Genomic DNA, 12,959 nt, shown 5'->3' on the forward strand with positions numbered 1-12,959 from the left:
GATGCCTGCTGAAATCATTCGGCGATCGCAGAAAATCGCATGTCAATTCAAACATGGATGTCGAGGGGAACGTGGGGAGAAGATGGAGACCGGTACCTGGAGGAGAAGATGTCTGGGAACGTCGCTGGAGACTGCTGGATCCTGGCTCAGGTAGGGAAACTACGGAGGGGTGGGGGGGGGGGAATGAAAGTGAAAGTAAAGTGATCTTTACTGTGGCAACCACTAGGAAGGCCAAACTGCAACTCCCAGCATGCCCAGACAGCCAATGGCTGTCTGGGCATGCTGGGCGTTGTAGTTTTGCAACATCTGGAGGGTCACAGTTTGGAGACCACTGTTACAGTGGTGCCCAAACGGTAGCCCTCCAGATGTTGCCAAACTACAACTGTCAGCATGCCTAGACTGCCCAGGCATACTGGGAGTTGTAGTTCTGTAACATCTGTCCCTTCAGATTTTGCAATTTTCATGAAATTTTTGAAAATTGCTGCTCTACTTTGAAGTCCTCAAATTTTTTCAAAAAGCTAAAATATGTCCATTTTATGATGCCAACATAAAGTGGACATATTGTATTTGTGAATAAAAATATAATGTATTTGGAATATCCATTTTCCTTACAAGTAGAGAGCTTCAAAGTTAGAAAAATTCAAAATTTTCATGAAATTTTGGTATTTTTCACCAAAAAAAAAAGGATGCAAGTAACGCCGAAAATGTACCACCAAAATAAAGTAGAATATGTCACGAAAAAACAATCTCAGAATCAGAATATTCGGTAAAAGCGTTTTCGAGTTATTAATTCGTAAAGCGACGGTGGTTAGAATTGCGAAAAAGGGCTCAGTCCTTAAGGTGAAAAAGGGATGCATCCTTAAGGGGTTAAATCTTCCCAGGATGGGAGAAGGAAGGGCAAAAAGGGGAAAGAACAATGTCCTTATTCATGTGAAAAGAGGAACCCACCTAGGGAATGAAGGAATCGGCCAGGGGAAAACCTTGTCCTTGTGGATAATTATATAGAAGGACTTGCAGAAAAGCGCCGCCAACTCAATCAACCTGCAAATGGGCATGATGGACTCAAAAAAATGACATTTCAGGAAAGAAGCAGACAAAGAATGTCGTGCAAGGGTTTAAAGGAAGAGCCCTGAAGCGAGTCAAGGGAAATATGGAGATCCCAGGGTTCAACCAAAGTACGAAAGGGAATTGCACCATGGCCACGCCCTGTAAAAAAAAAAGTCTTCAACTAAGAGCAGAGGGCGAGGGTGGAATGATAAAGGATAGGAAGGGTGGAAACCTGCACTTTCCAAAGTAGAGTGGCCCATCCCTGATCAATGCCCGGTTGAAGGATGGACAGAATCTTAGGAGTGAAGCACAGCACAGGGTGTAAACCATGGTGCTAAAACCACTTAAAAAAAAGCCTTTTACACTTGTGCTAGATTTTGGCAGACTGCAGTTTACAAGCCTGGTCTGGATGACAGGCCAAATCGGAAAAATCCCAATGAAGACACCGGGCAGCTTTTAACATTTACAACTTGCTCCTGGTGCCACGCTGGTGGTTCAGAAAGTCAACTGCAGTAAAGTTGTCGATCTGGATCCTGAAGAAGAGGAGGTCCACCAGACTAAAGAGATGGCCCGGAGTTCAAGAAAGTTGATGTGGAGACAAGATTCCTCCCAAGACCAACTCCCTGGGTTCGAGAGGGAACCGTATACTGCTCCTCACCTGGAAAGACTGGCATCTGTGATAATGACCAGCCGGTGGAGGGAGACGAAGGAACGACCCAACCAGAGGTAGGGGGACTCAAGACACAAGAGCAGCTTCAGATGGAAAAGGAGGGGGAGAAGAATCGATTTGTCCTGGGAAAGTGAAGACTTGCCCCAACACAACAGAACTGCTTACTGGGTGGGTGAGAGTAAAGCTGGGCAAAGAGTATGGCCTCAAAGGAAGATACCATCCTGGCCAGAACCTCCATGCAGAAGCCAGGGATGTGGAATTCCTATCGCCCGACGCCCGGGACATGCAGTTCCGGGGGCCGGGCAAGGGAATTTTTAAGGTCCTTAGCCCTGCTTCGGGCAAGCAGGGCCGGACCTGAAAGCCCCCGATAAGCACGGCAGCGCACCTCACAGCGGCGTTCACAGGGGAGTATGGAACTCCCGATTCGTGCCCTCTCCGAACTCTGCTGCTCCAGGCTGTTCTCAGTAGCCGGGGGCCGCCACTAATAGCCAGCATGTGGCGATCCCAATCGCCGCGGCTGGCTATTAACCCTTTAGATCGCCGCTGTCAAAGCTGACAGCGGCATCAAAAGAGAAATGTGAATGCTCCCTGGTGGGTTAATGGGGTGGATCGCCCCCCCTGCAGCGCGATCGCAGGGGGGCGATCCACTATAGAGGTAGCCAGAGGGTTTACCTCTATTCCCTGCTGTCCTGTGGCTCTGTCATTGATAGAGCCTGGCGGGACTAGGCTCTATCAATGGATCACAGAGTACACAGATTAATAGAGTTCAATAGAACTCTATTCATCTGTATGAGGAATCTAATGATTCCTCCTAAAAGTCCCCCAAGGGACTAATAAAGTGTTAAAAAAATAAAATAAAAGAAAATATTGTAATAAAAGTTTTAAAACACACACATTAACCCCTTCCATATTAAAAGTTCAAACTACCCCCTTTTCCTATATAAAAACATATAAACATCATAAAAATAAACATATTTGGTATCGCTGCGTGCGTAATTGTACAAACTATTAAAATATAACATTATATATCCCGTACGGTAAATGACAAAAAATAAATAAAAAATACCAAACCACTGAATTGCAATTTTTATAATATCCCAGAAAAAAAAAGTTAAAAGCGATTAAAAAGTCATATCAATACCAAAATGGTACCGATAAAAAAAACTAGATTATAGTGCAAAAAATTAGCCCTCATACATAAGGGGGAAAAAAAAGCTACAGGGGTCAGAAAATTACAATTTAAAAAAAGTTCAGAATATTTTTTTAATTAGTAAAACATGACGTAAACTATACAAATCTGGTATTGCTGTAATCAGCACGACCTGCAGTACCAAAATAGCATGTTCGCTCAACCACAAGGTGAATGGCGTAGAAAAGAAAACCAACAAATTTGCAAAATTATCTTTTTACTATTTCAATTTCACTTCACCAATATTTCTTTTTTTAAATTTCATTCGGAGCATATGTTATGGAACAATTAAAAGGTATCATTATAGTAGGTAGTTATGGCTATTCTAGGGCAAGGAGGGAAAACGACAGTGTAAAAGCCAAATTTGGCCCGGACAAGTGGATCGTCATGAAGGACAAGTAGATTTTGCTCCGTTTTAGTCCCATGGACAAGTAGTTTTTTACAAAATTTCCACACCCCTGCACTAGAAAGGCCGGTCGGCGGTCCCCATGGCATCTTCTGGTCAGGTCCCAGCCTCCATCTTCTCCCCCCATTTCTGCCCGACATCCAGGAGTGGGCATAACGGGGGTTGCCATGGCAACCCACTGTCCTGCGCTGCCATTGGTCAGAATCATTTCTGACCAAATACAGGGGATAGGAGGAGATCGCAGCACTGCGACCTCTCTCCTATCCCTCAGGATGATTGGGGCTGTCACTGACAGCTCCGATCATCCCTATTTTCTGCAATCGCCGACATGGGGGGGGGGGGGGTCTCAGGACCCCCCTCGGCGATGTGCCGGGATGCCTGCTGAATGATTTCAGCAGGCATTCCGGTCCCCGACCGGCTACTGGCGGGAACCGGAATTCCCACGGGCGTATGCATATGCCCCACGTCCTTAAGGACTAGGGATGCAGGGCGCCCGGCGTCCTGATGAGGTTAAAAAATAAATTAAAAGTACAGTATTTGCTACTATGTAGCTAAAATGGCACAGTTGGTTATTGCTACTATGTAGCTGCTGTAGCACGATTCTTCAATACTCTGTAAAATTTAAGGTGGTGCCCTGTAGAGCAAAAGCAGCACAATAGTATACAGTTCGCTACAAAGTAGTTAATCTAGTTTGTAGTGATGGCTTGGAAGGATGTATCATTGCCTCCTCTAGCCCGGTGGATAGCCCTAATCAACAAATATGTCCCCTTGTACCATGCACTTTATGTCAGAAGGAGATGACCCAAAAAATGTGACAAAATCTGGTTGCCTTGGTTATTGTTGGATGTCTCTGCTGACCCCCTAGTTCGGGGAGCCTCTCAGACGTAGCCTGGCTAGATGGGAATAGCAGCTCCTGGGGTGTGTATGGATATGTGTGTTCGAATGAACTTGTCTGTGGTGTAGTCTTCATGTGCTGTTGTTTTCGGTCGGCCTACTCTCTCCCTGACTACTTCTATTCGTTTCAATTTATACAGCTGTTCCTCTGACATGATCGTGTCGGGGTGCGGAAGGGGAGGGTCTTCTGGCACTGTTTTTCTAATTGTTGTTTTGTTGATTGATTAACCCCTTAAGGACCAGGGCATTTTATACCTTAAGGACCGGAGCGTTTTTTGCAATTCTGACCACTGTCACTTTAAACATTAATAACTCGAATGCTTTTAGTTATCATTCTGATTCAGAGATTGTTTTTTCGTGACATATTCTACTTTAACTTAGTGGTAAAATTTTATGGTAACTTGCATCCTTTCTTGGTGAAAAATCCCAAAATTTGATGAAAAAAATGAAAATTTTGCATTTTTCTAACTTTGAAGCTCTCTGCTTGTAAGGAAAATGGATATTCAAAATATATATTTTTTGGGTTTACATATACAATATGTCTACTTTATGTTTGCATCATAAAATTTATGAGTTTTTACTTTTGGAAGACACCAGAGGGCTTCAAAGTTCAGTAGCAATTTTGAAATTTTTCACAAAATTTTCAAACTCACTATTTTTCAGGGACCAGTTCAGTTTTGAAGTGGATTTGAAGGGTCTTCATATTAGAAATACCCCATAAAAGACCCCATTATTAAAACTACACCCCCTAAAGTATTCAAAAAAACATTCAGTAAGTGTATTAACCCTTTAGGTGTTTCACAGGAATAGCAGCAAAGTGAAGGAGAAAATTCAAAATCTTCATTTTTTACACTCGCATGTTCTTGTAGACCCAATTTTTGAATTTTTGCAAGGGATAAAAAGGAGAAAATTTTTACTTGTATTTGAAACCCAATTTCTCTCGAGTAAGCACATACCTCATATGTCTATGTTAATTGTTCGGCGGGCGCAGTAGAGGGCTCAGAAGGGAAGGAGCGACAAATGGTTTTTGGGGGGCATGCCGCATTTAGGAAGCCCCTATGGTGCCAGGACAGCAAAAAAAACACATGGCATACCATTTTGGAAACTAGACCCCTCAGGGAACGTAACAAGGGGTAAAGTGAACCTTAATACCCTACAGGTGATTCACGACTTTTGCATATGTAAAAAAAAATATATATTTTTTTTACCTAAAATGCTTGGTTTCCCAAAAATTTTACATTTTTAAAAAGGGTAATAGCAGAAAATACCCCCCAAAATTTGAAGCCCAATTTCTCCCGATACAGAAAACACCTCGCATGGGGGTGAAAAGTGCTCTGCTGGTGCACTACAGGTCTCAGAAGAGAAGGAGTCACATTTGGCTTTTTGAAAGCAAATTTTGCTCTGGGGGCATGCCGGATTTAGGAAGCCCCTATGGTGCCAGAACAGCAAAAAAAAAACACATGGCATACCATTTTGGAAACTGGACCCCTCGGGGAACGTAACAAGGGGTAACGTGAACCTTAATGCCCTACAGGTGTTTCACGACTTTTGCATATGTAAAAAAAAAAATTATTTTTTACCTAAAATGCTTGGTTTCCCAAAATTTTTACAATTTTAAAAAGGGTAATAGCAGAAAATACCCCCCAAAATTTGAAGCCCAATTTCTCCCGATTCAGAAAACACCCCATATGGGTGTGAAAAGTGCTCTGCTGGCGCACTACAGGTCTCAGAAGAGAAGGAGTCACATTTGGCTTTTTGAAAGCGAATTTTGCTCTGGGGGCATGCCGCATTTAGGAAGCCCCTATGGTGCCAGGACAGCAAAAAAAAAACACATGGCATACCATTTTGGAAACTAGACCCCTCGGGGAACGTAACAAGGGGTAATTTGAACCTTAATACCCTACAGGTGTTTCACGACTTTTGCATATGTAAAAAAATATATATTTTTTTTACCTAAAATGCTTGTTTTCCCAAAAATTTTACATTTTTTAAAAGGGTAATAGCAGAAAATACCCCCAAAAATTTGAAGCCCAATTTCTCCCGAGTACGGCGATACCCCATATGTGGCCCTAAACTGTTGCCTTGAAATACGACAGGGCTCCAAAGTGAGAGCGCCATGCGCATTTGAGGCCTAAATTAGGGACTTGCATAGGGGTGGACATAGGGGTATTCTACGCCAGTGATTCCCAAACAGGGTGCCTCCAGCTGTTGTAAAACTCCCAGCATGCCTGGACAGTCAACGGTTATCTGGCAATACTGGGAGTAGTTGTTCTGCAACAGCTGGAGGCTCCGTTTTGGAAACAGTGGCGTACCAGACGTTTTTCATTTTTATTGGGGAGGGGGGTTGTATAGGGGTATGTGTATATGTAGTGTTTTTTACTTTTTATTTTATTTTGTGTTAGTGTAGTGTAGTGTTTTTAGGGTACAGTCGCACGGGCGGGGGTTCACAGTAGTTTCTCGCTGGCAGTTTGAGCTACGGCAGAAAATTTGACGCAGCTCAAACTTGCAGCCGGATACTTACTGTAATCCTCCGCCCATGTGAGTGTACCCTGTACGTTCACATTGGGCGGGGGGAACATCCAGCTGTTGCAAAACTACAACTCCCAGCATGTACGGTCTATCAGTGCATGCTGGGAGTTGTAGTTTTGCAACCACTGGAGGCTCCGTTTTGGAAACAGTGGCGTACCAGACGTTTTTCATTTTTATTGGGGAGGGGGGCTGTGTAGGGGTATGTGTATATGTAGTGTTTTTTACTTTTTATTTTATTGTGTGTTAGTGTAGTGTAGTGTTTTTAGGGTACAGTCACACAGTAATTTCTCGCTGGCAGTTTGAGCTGCGGCAGAAATTTTGCCGCACCTCAAACTTGCAGCCGGATACTAACTGTAATCCTCCGCCCATGTGAGTGTACCCTGTACGTTCACATTGGGGGGTGAACATCCAGCTGTTGCAAAACTACAACTCCCAGCATGTACGGTCTATCAGTGCATGCTGGGAGTTGTAGTTTTGCAACAGCTGGAGGCACACTGGTTGTGAAACACCGAGTTTGGTAACAAACTCAGTGTTTTGCAACCAGTGTGCCTTCAGCTGTTGCAAAAGCTACAACCCCCAGCATGTACGGACAGCGGAAGGGCATGCTGGGTGTTGTAGTTATGCAACAGCTGGAGGCATACTACTTTGGCTGGGGATGCTGGGGATTGTAGTTATGCAACAGCTGGAGACACACTGGTTTACTACTTAACTCAGTGTGCCTTCAGCTGTTGCAAAACTACAACTCTCAGCAGTCACCGACAGCCAACGGGCATGCTGGGAGTTGTAGTTATGCAACCACCAGATGCACCACTACAACTCCCAGCATGCACTTTAGCTGATTGTGCAAGCTGGGAGTTGTAGTTACACAACAGCTGAAGGTACACTTTTCCATAGAAAGAATGTGCCTCCAGCTGTTGCAAAACTACAAGTCCCAGCATGCCCATAAGGGCATGCTGGGAGTTGTGGTGGTCTGCCTCCAGCTGTTGCATAACTACAGCTCCCAGCATGCCCTTTTTGCATGCTGGGAGCTGTTGCTAAGCAACAGCAGGAGGCTGTCACTCACCTCCAACGATCCTCGCCGCACAGGTCAGTCCCTCGTCGTCTCCGCCGCCGCCGCTGCTCCTGGGGCCCCGATCCCAACAGGGGCGCCGGGGATCGGGGTCCCCAGCACCCGGGGTGCACGTCCCGCACCCGCTCACGTCCTCCGGAAGAGGGGCGGAGCGGGTTGCGGGAGTGACACCCGCAGCAGGCGCCCTGATTGGTCGGCCGGTAATCTGGCCGACGAATCAGGGCGATCGTGAGGTGGCACCAGTGCCACCTCACCCCTGCTGGCTCTGGCTGATCGGGGCCGTCTCTGACGGCCCCGATCAGCCAATAATTCCGGGTCACCGGGTCACTGGAGACCCGATTGACCCGGAATCCGCCGCAGATCGCTGGACTGAATTGTCCAGCGATCTGCGGCCATCGCCGACATGGGGGGTCATAATGACCCCCCTGGGCGATATGCCCCGATGCCTGCTGAACGATTTCAGCAGGCATCGGGGACCGGCTCCGCTCCAGATGGTTGCGGGGGGCCGGTAAAACACATGACGTTCTCATACGTCATGTGTCCTTAAGGACTCGGAAATGGAGACGTATGAGAACGTCATGTGTCCTTAAGGGGTTAAAAATGTATAAAAAATATATTTAAAAAAAAAGTTGCTAATTTAGTTGCAAAATGAAAGTCAGTGCTACACTGTAGCTATATTTATAGGAGCGTTATGCGCTCGGGCAATCAACTGGAAGCAAAAGCAAGATCCTTGACACTTCTAAACACACAGTCTGGGCCTATGCCCTTTATTTTTCCAATATAATAACTCCTGTGGAGAAAAGATGCAAGGGACACTTCCCCGTTCAGCCGATTGTAGTTTTGTTCAGTTCCTCAGCTCTACCACCTGCAGGACTTAAAGCTCAGTAGGGCTGTTGCTCACAGCAAGTCTCTGCAGGGGAGCATGGGGAATCGGGATGGGGAGAGCACGCTTCTGGGTGAAAAAGACACTCAGTTTGAATTCTGTCCAATTTCGCTTGTGCAAGATGTTGTTGATAGATGTTTAGTGTAATGATCACTTAGGGAGGATCACAGAGGTTCACTCAAGACGCGTTTCAGGAGGCACCTCTTTAATCAGGGGCTTCAGCATGCACCCAGTTGTTGTGGCCTAGCCCTAACAAAGCCAGAGATCAAGGAGACCGGACCACTGGAGAAGAAAAATGGCTAGTGGCAAAGTAATGCGACAACCCCTGGTAGTTGAGGCCTAGCACTGACAAAACCAGGGACCAAAATAGGCCAGACTGCCCAGAAAGGAGGGGGATAGCAGAAGAGAGTTGTGGCCCACCCCCTACAGCCATGGTCTAGTGAGGGGGAGGCCGGGTCTAAAGTTTGCCAGTGCAATTCATGAGAAATATATAGTCAGAAAATAAAATAAAGAAAAAAAATGTTTCAGTATCTAGTTTTAGTAAATAAAAAAATATTGCTGTACATTCTCTTCAACATTATACTAAACACACTAATAGATGTATAGATAATGTATTGGGAAAAGAAAAAAAATTACCTGTCCACCAAAATTAAAGGCCAGCTGTAAAATACCTTCAGCAAGACGTTTACTGCTTACATCTAAAGATGGTAAAGACTTTCTATCATTACCGGCAGATATGCCCTTATAAACCACTGAAAGGAGTTTGGAACCAACAGAAAATCCAAGACCTGTGACCTAAGAGCAAAACATGCATGTTAAAGACAGAAGTGTACAGTAAAAGTATTAAATTGCAATGAAATACTTTTAGTTTTGAATCAAGGCATCATAGTTATGTCTTAACAAAAGCTTGCTACCAATTTAAGAGGTAAAAAAACATATTGCAGTGCAAAAAAATTTAATGATTAGAATATTTTTTAATGTTTGAGAATATGTATCAGTGAGTTTTAATTGTTCATAAGCACAATAATGTATCTTCCTTATTTTGAGACTGAAGTAAGATAAACATAAGTCCCTGCAACTGCCCCATTCAGGTGTGCAGGGCTTGCTTGCAGAAACCTATGTGCTTGTCACCGAGGCATGCCCATAAAGCCAGTGAGATTAACAAAACTAATTTTCAGTTGAAGAAATTTCTGTGACAATACCATTGCATGTAAATGCACCTTTAGTGTATATTCATACTACAGGGTGGGCCATTTATATGGATATTCCTTAATAAAATGGGAATGGTTGGTGATATTAACTTCCTGTTTGTGGCATTTAAGTATATGTGAGGGGGGAACTTTTCAAAATGGGTGGTGACCATTTTGAAGTCGGCCATTTTGAATCCAACTTTTGTTTTTTCAATAGGAAGAGGGTCATGTGACACATCAAACTTATTGGGAATTTCACAAGAAAAAACAATGATGTGCTTGGTTTTAACGTAACTTTATTCTTTCATGAGTTATTTACAAGTTTCTGACCACTTATAAAATGTGTTCAATGTGCTGCCCATTGTGTTGGATTGTCAATGCAACCCTCTTCTCCCACTCTTCACACACTGATAGCAACACCGCAGGAGAAATGCTAGCACAGGCTTCCAGTGTCCTTTGTTTCAGGTGCTGCAAATCTCATATCTTCACAGCATAGACAATTGCCTTCAGATGACCCCAAAGATAAAAGTCTAAGGGGGTCAGATCAGGAGACCTTGGGGGCCATTCAAGTGGCCCACGACGACCAATCCACTTTCCAGGAAACTGTTCATCAAGGAATGCTCGGACCTGACACCCATAATGTGGTGGTGCACCATCTTGCTGGAAAAACTCAGGGAACGTGCCGGGTACCAGCATTCCTAGATTAACAGTTTCCTGGAAAGTGGATTGGTCGTCGTGGGCCAGTTGAATGGCCCCCAAGGTCTCCCGATCTGACCCCCTTAGACTTTTATCTTTGAGGTCATCTGAACGCAATTGTCTATGCTGTGAAGATACGAGATGTGCAGCACCTGAAACTACGGATACTGGAAGCCTGTGCTAGCATTTCTCCTGCGGTGTTGCTATCAGTGTGTGAAGAGTGGGAGAAGAGGGTTGCATTGACAATCCAACACAATGGGCAGCACATTGAACACATTTTATAAGTGGTCAGAAACTTGTTAATAACTCATGAAAGAATAAAGTTACGTTAAAACCAAGCACATCATTATTTTTCTTGTGAAATTCCCAATAGGTTTGATGTGTCACATGACCCTCTTTCTATTGAAAAAACTAAAGTTGGATTCAAAATGTCCGACTTCAAAATGGCCGTCATGGTCACCACCCATCTTGAAAAGTTTCCCCCCCTCACATATACTAATGCGCCACAAACAGGAAGTTAATATCACCAACCATTCCCAATTTATTAACCCCTTAAGGACGCAGGACGTAAATGTACGTCCTGGTGAGGTGGTACTTAACGCACCAGGACGTACATTTACGTCCTAAGCATAACCGCGGGCATCGGAGCGATGCCCGTGTCATGCGCGGCTGATCCCGGCTGCTAATCGCAGCCAGGGACCCGCCGGCAATGGCCGACGCCCGCGATCTCGCGGGCGTCCGCCATTAACCCCTCAGGTGCCGGGATCAATACAGATCCCGGCATCTGCGGGAGTTCGCGATTAAAATGAACGATCGGATCGCCCGCAGCGCTGCTGCGGGGATCCGATCATTCATAACGCCGCACGGAGGTCCCCTCACCTTCCTCCGTGCGGCTCCCGGCGTCTCCTGCTCTGGTCTGTGATCGAGCAGACCAGAGCAGGAGATGACCGATAATACTGATCTGTTCTATGTCCTATACATAGAACAGATCAGTATTAGCAATCATGGTATTGCTATGAATAGTCCCCTATGGGGACTATTCAAGTGTAAAAAAAAATGTAAAAAAATGTAAAAGTAAAAGTAAAAAAAAAGTGAAAAATCCCCTCCCCCAATAAAAAAGTAAAACGTCCGTTTTTTCCTATTTTACCCCCAAAAAGCGTAAAAAACATTTTTTATAGACATATTTGGTATCGCCGCGTGCGTAAATGTCCGAACTATTAAAATAAAATGTTAATGATCCCGTACGGTGAACGGCGTGAACGAAAAACATTTTAAAAAGTCCAAAATTCCTACTTTTTTAATACATTTTATTAAAAAAAAAATTATAAAAAATGTATTAAAAGTTTTTTATATACAAATGTGGTATCAAAAAAAAGTACAGATCATGGCGCATAAAATGAGCCCCCATACCGCCACTTATACTGAAAAATAAAAAAGTTATAGGTCATCAAAATAAAGGGATTATAAACGTACTAATTTGGTTAAAAAGTTTGTGATTTTTTTTAAGCGCAACAATAATATAAAAGTATATAATAATGGGTATCATTTTAATCGTATTGACCCTCAGAATAAAGAACACATGTCATTTTTACCAGAAATTGTACGGCGTGAAAACAAAACCTTCCAAAATTTTAATTTCCCCACAAAAATAGTGTTTTTTGGTTGCGCCATACATTTTATGATATAATGAGTGATGTCATTACAAAGGACAACTGGTCACGCAAAAAATAAGCCCTCATACTAGTCTGTGGATGAAAATATAAAAGAGTTATGATTTTTAGAAGGCGAGGAGGAAAAAATGAAAACGTAAAAATTAAATTGTCTGAGTCCTTAAGGCCAAAATGGGCTGAGTCCTTAAGGGGTTAAGGTGTATCCATATAAATGGCCCACCCTGTAAATTCATACAGTATACTGTGCATATTGATGCTGTGTTCAGTCATTTTGTTTACATCTACAGCTTTAAATACTGCACTTAAAATATGCCCAGTAAACTGTTCATGTGAATACACCCTTAGGTTACTCCCCAGATGTGATGAAAAGAACATGAAGCTGCAGATTTTTTGGCGCAAAGTTCAATGTAAATTTAATGACTGAACACAGCTTCAAATCTGCAGCTTTAAATCCTGTGCATCATATATGTGCAGGATGCTGTACGTGTGAGTATACCCTAATGCAGCATCTGTGATTTTTACTTGGGTTCCTTACCTGTGCATGCAAAGTGGAATTTAACAACTGTGACCTGTAAAGCTGATTACATGCAGATAGTGTGGCACGCAACTTAACACTTTCATATCGTGTATCTGGATCATACAATTTAACAGCACACAGATCTTCAATCCTGCCATGGTTAAGAAAAAAGAGAATTTGAAGTGAGTTAAAAAGAAGA

At 43.6% G+C, this 12,959-nt stretch overlaps 1 protein-coding gene across 3 annotated transcripts in view; it reads right to left on the bottom strand.

The window, feature by feature from the left end:
• Positions 1–12,959, bottom strand: part of PRKDC (protein kinase, DNA-activated, catalytic subunit) — a 631,631-nt gene that overhangs the window by 315,756 nt on the left and 302,916 nt on the right. For all 3 annotated transcript variants that reach the window (XM_056521838.1, XM_056521836.1, XM_056521839.1), the window contains 2 exons: positions 12,779–12,911; positions 9,324–9,482 (listed from right to left, as the gene is read on the bottom strand). In XM_056521838.1, coding sequence (XP_056377813.1) covers positions 9,324–9,482; positions 12,779–12,911 — 292 coding nt within the window. The remainder of the gene's footprint in view (positions 1–9,323; positions 9,483–12,778; positions 12,912–12,959) is intronic.

Source organism: Hyla sarda, chromosome 5 (genome assembly GCF_029499605.1).
Source record: "Hyla sarda isolate aHylSar1 chromosome 5, aHylSar1.hap1, whole genome shotgun sequence".
Lineage (NCBI taxonomy): Eukaryota > Metazoa > Chordata > Amphibia > Anura > Hylidae > Hyla > Hyla sarda.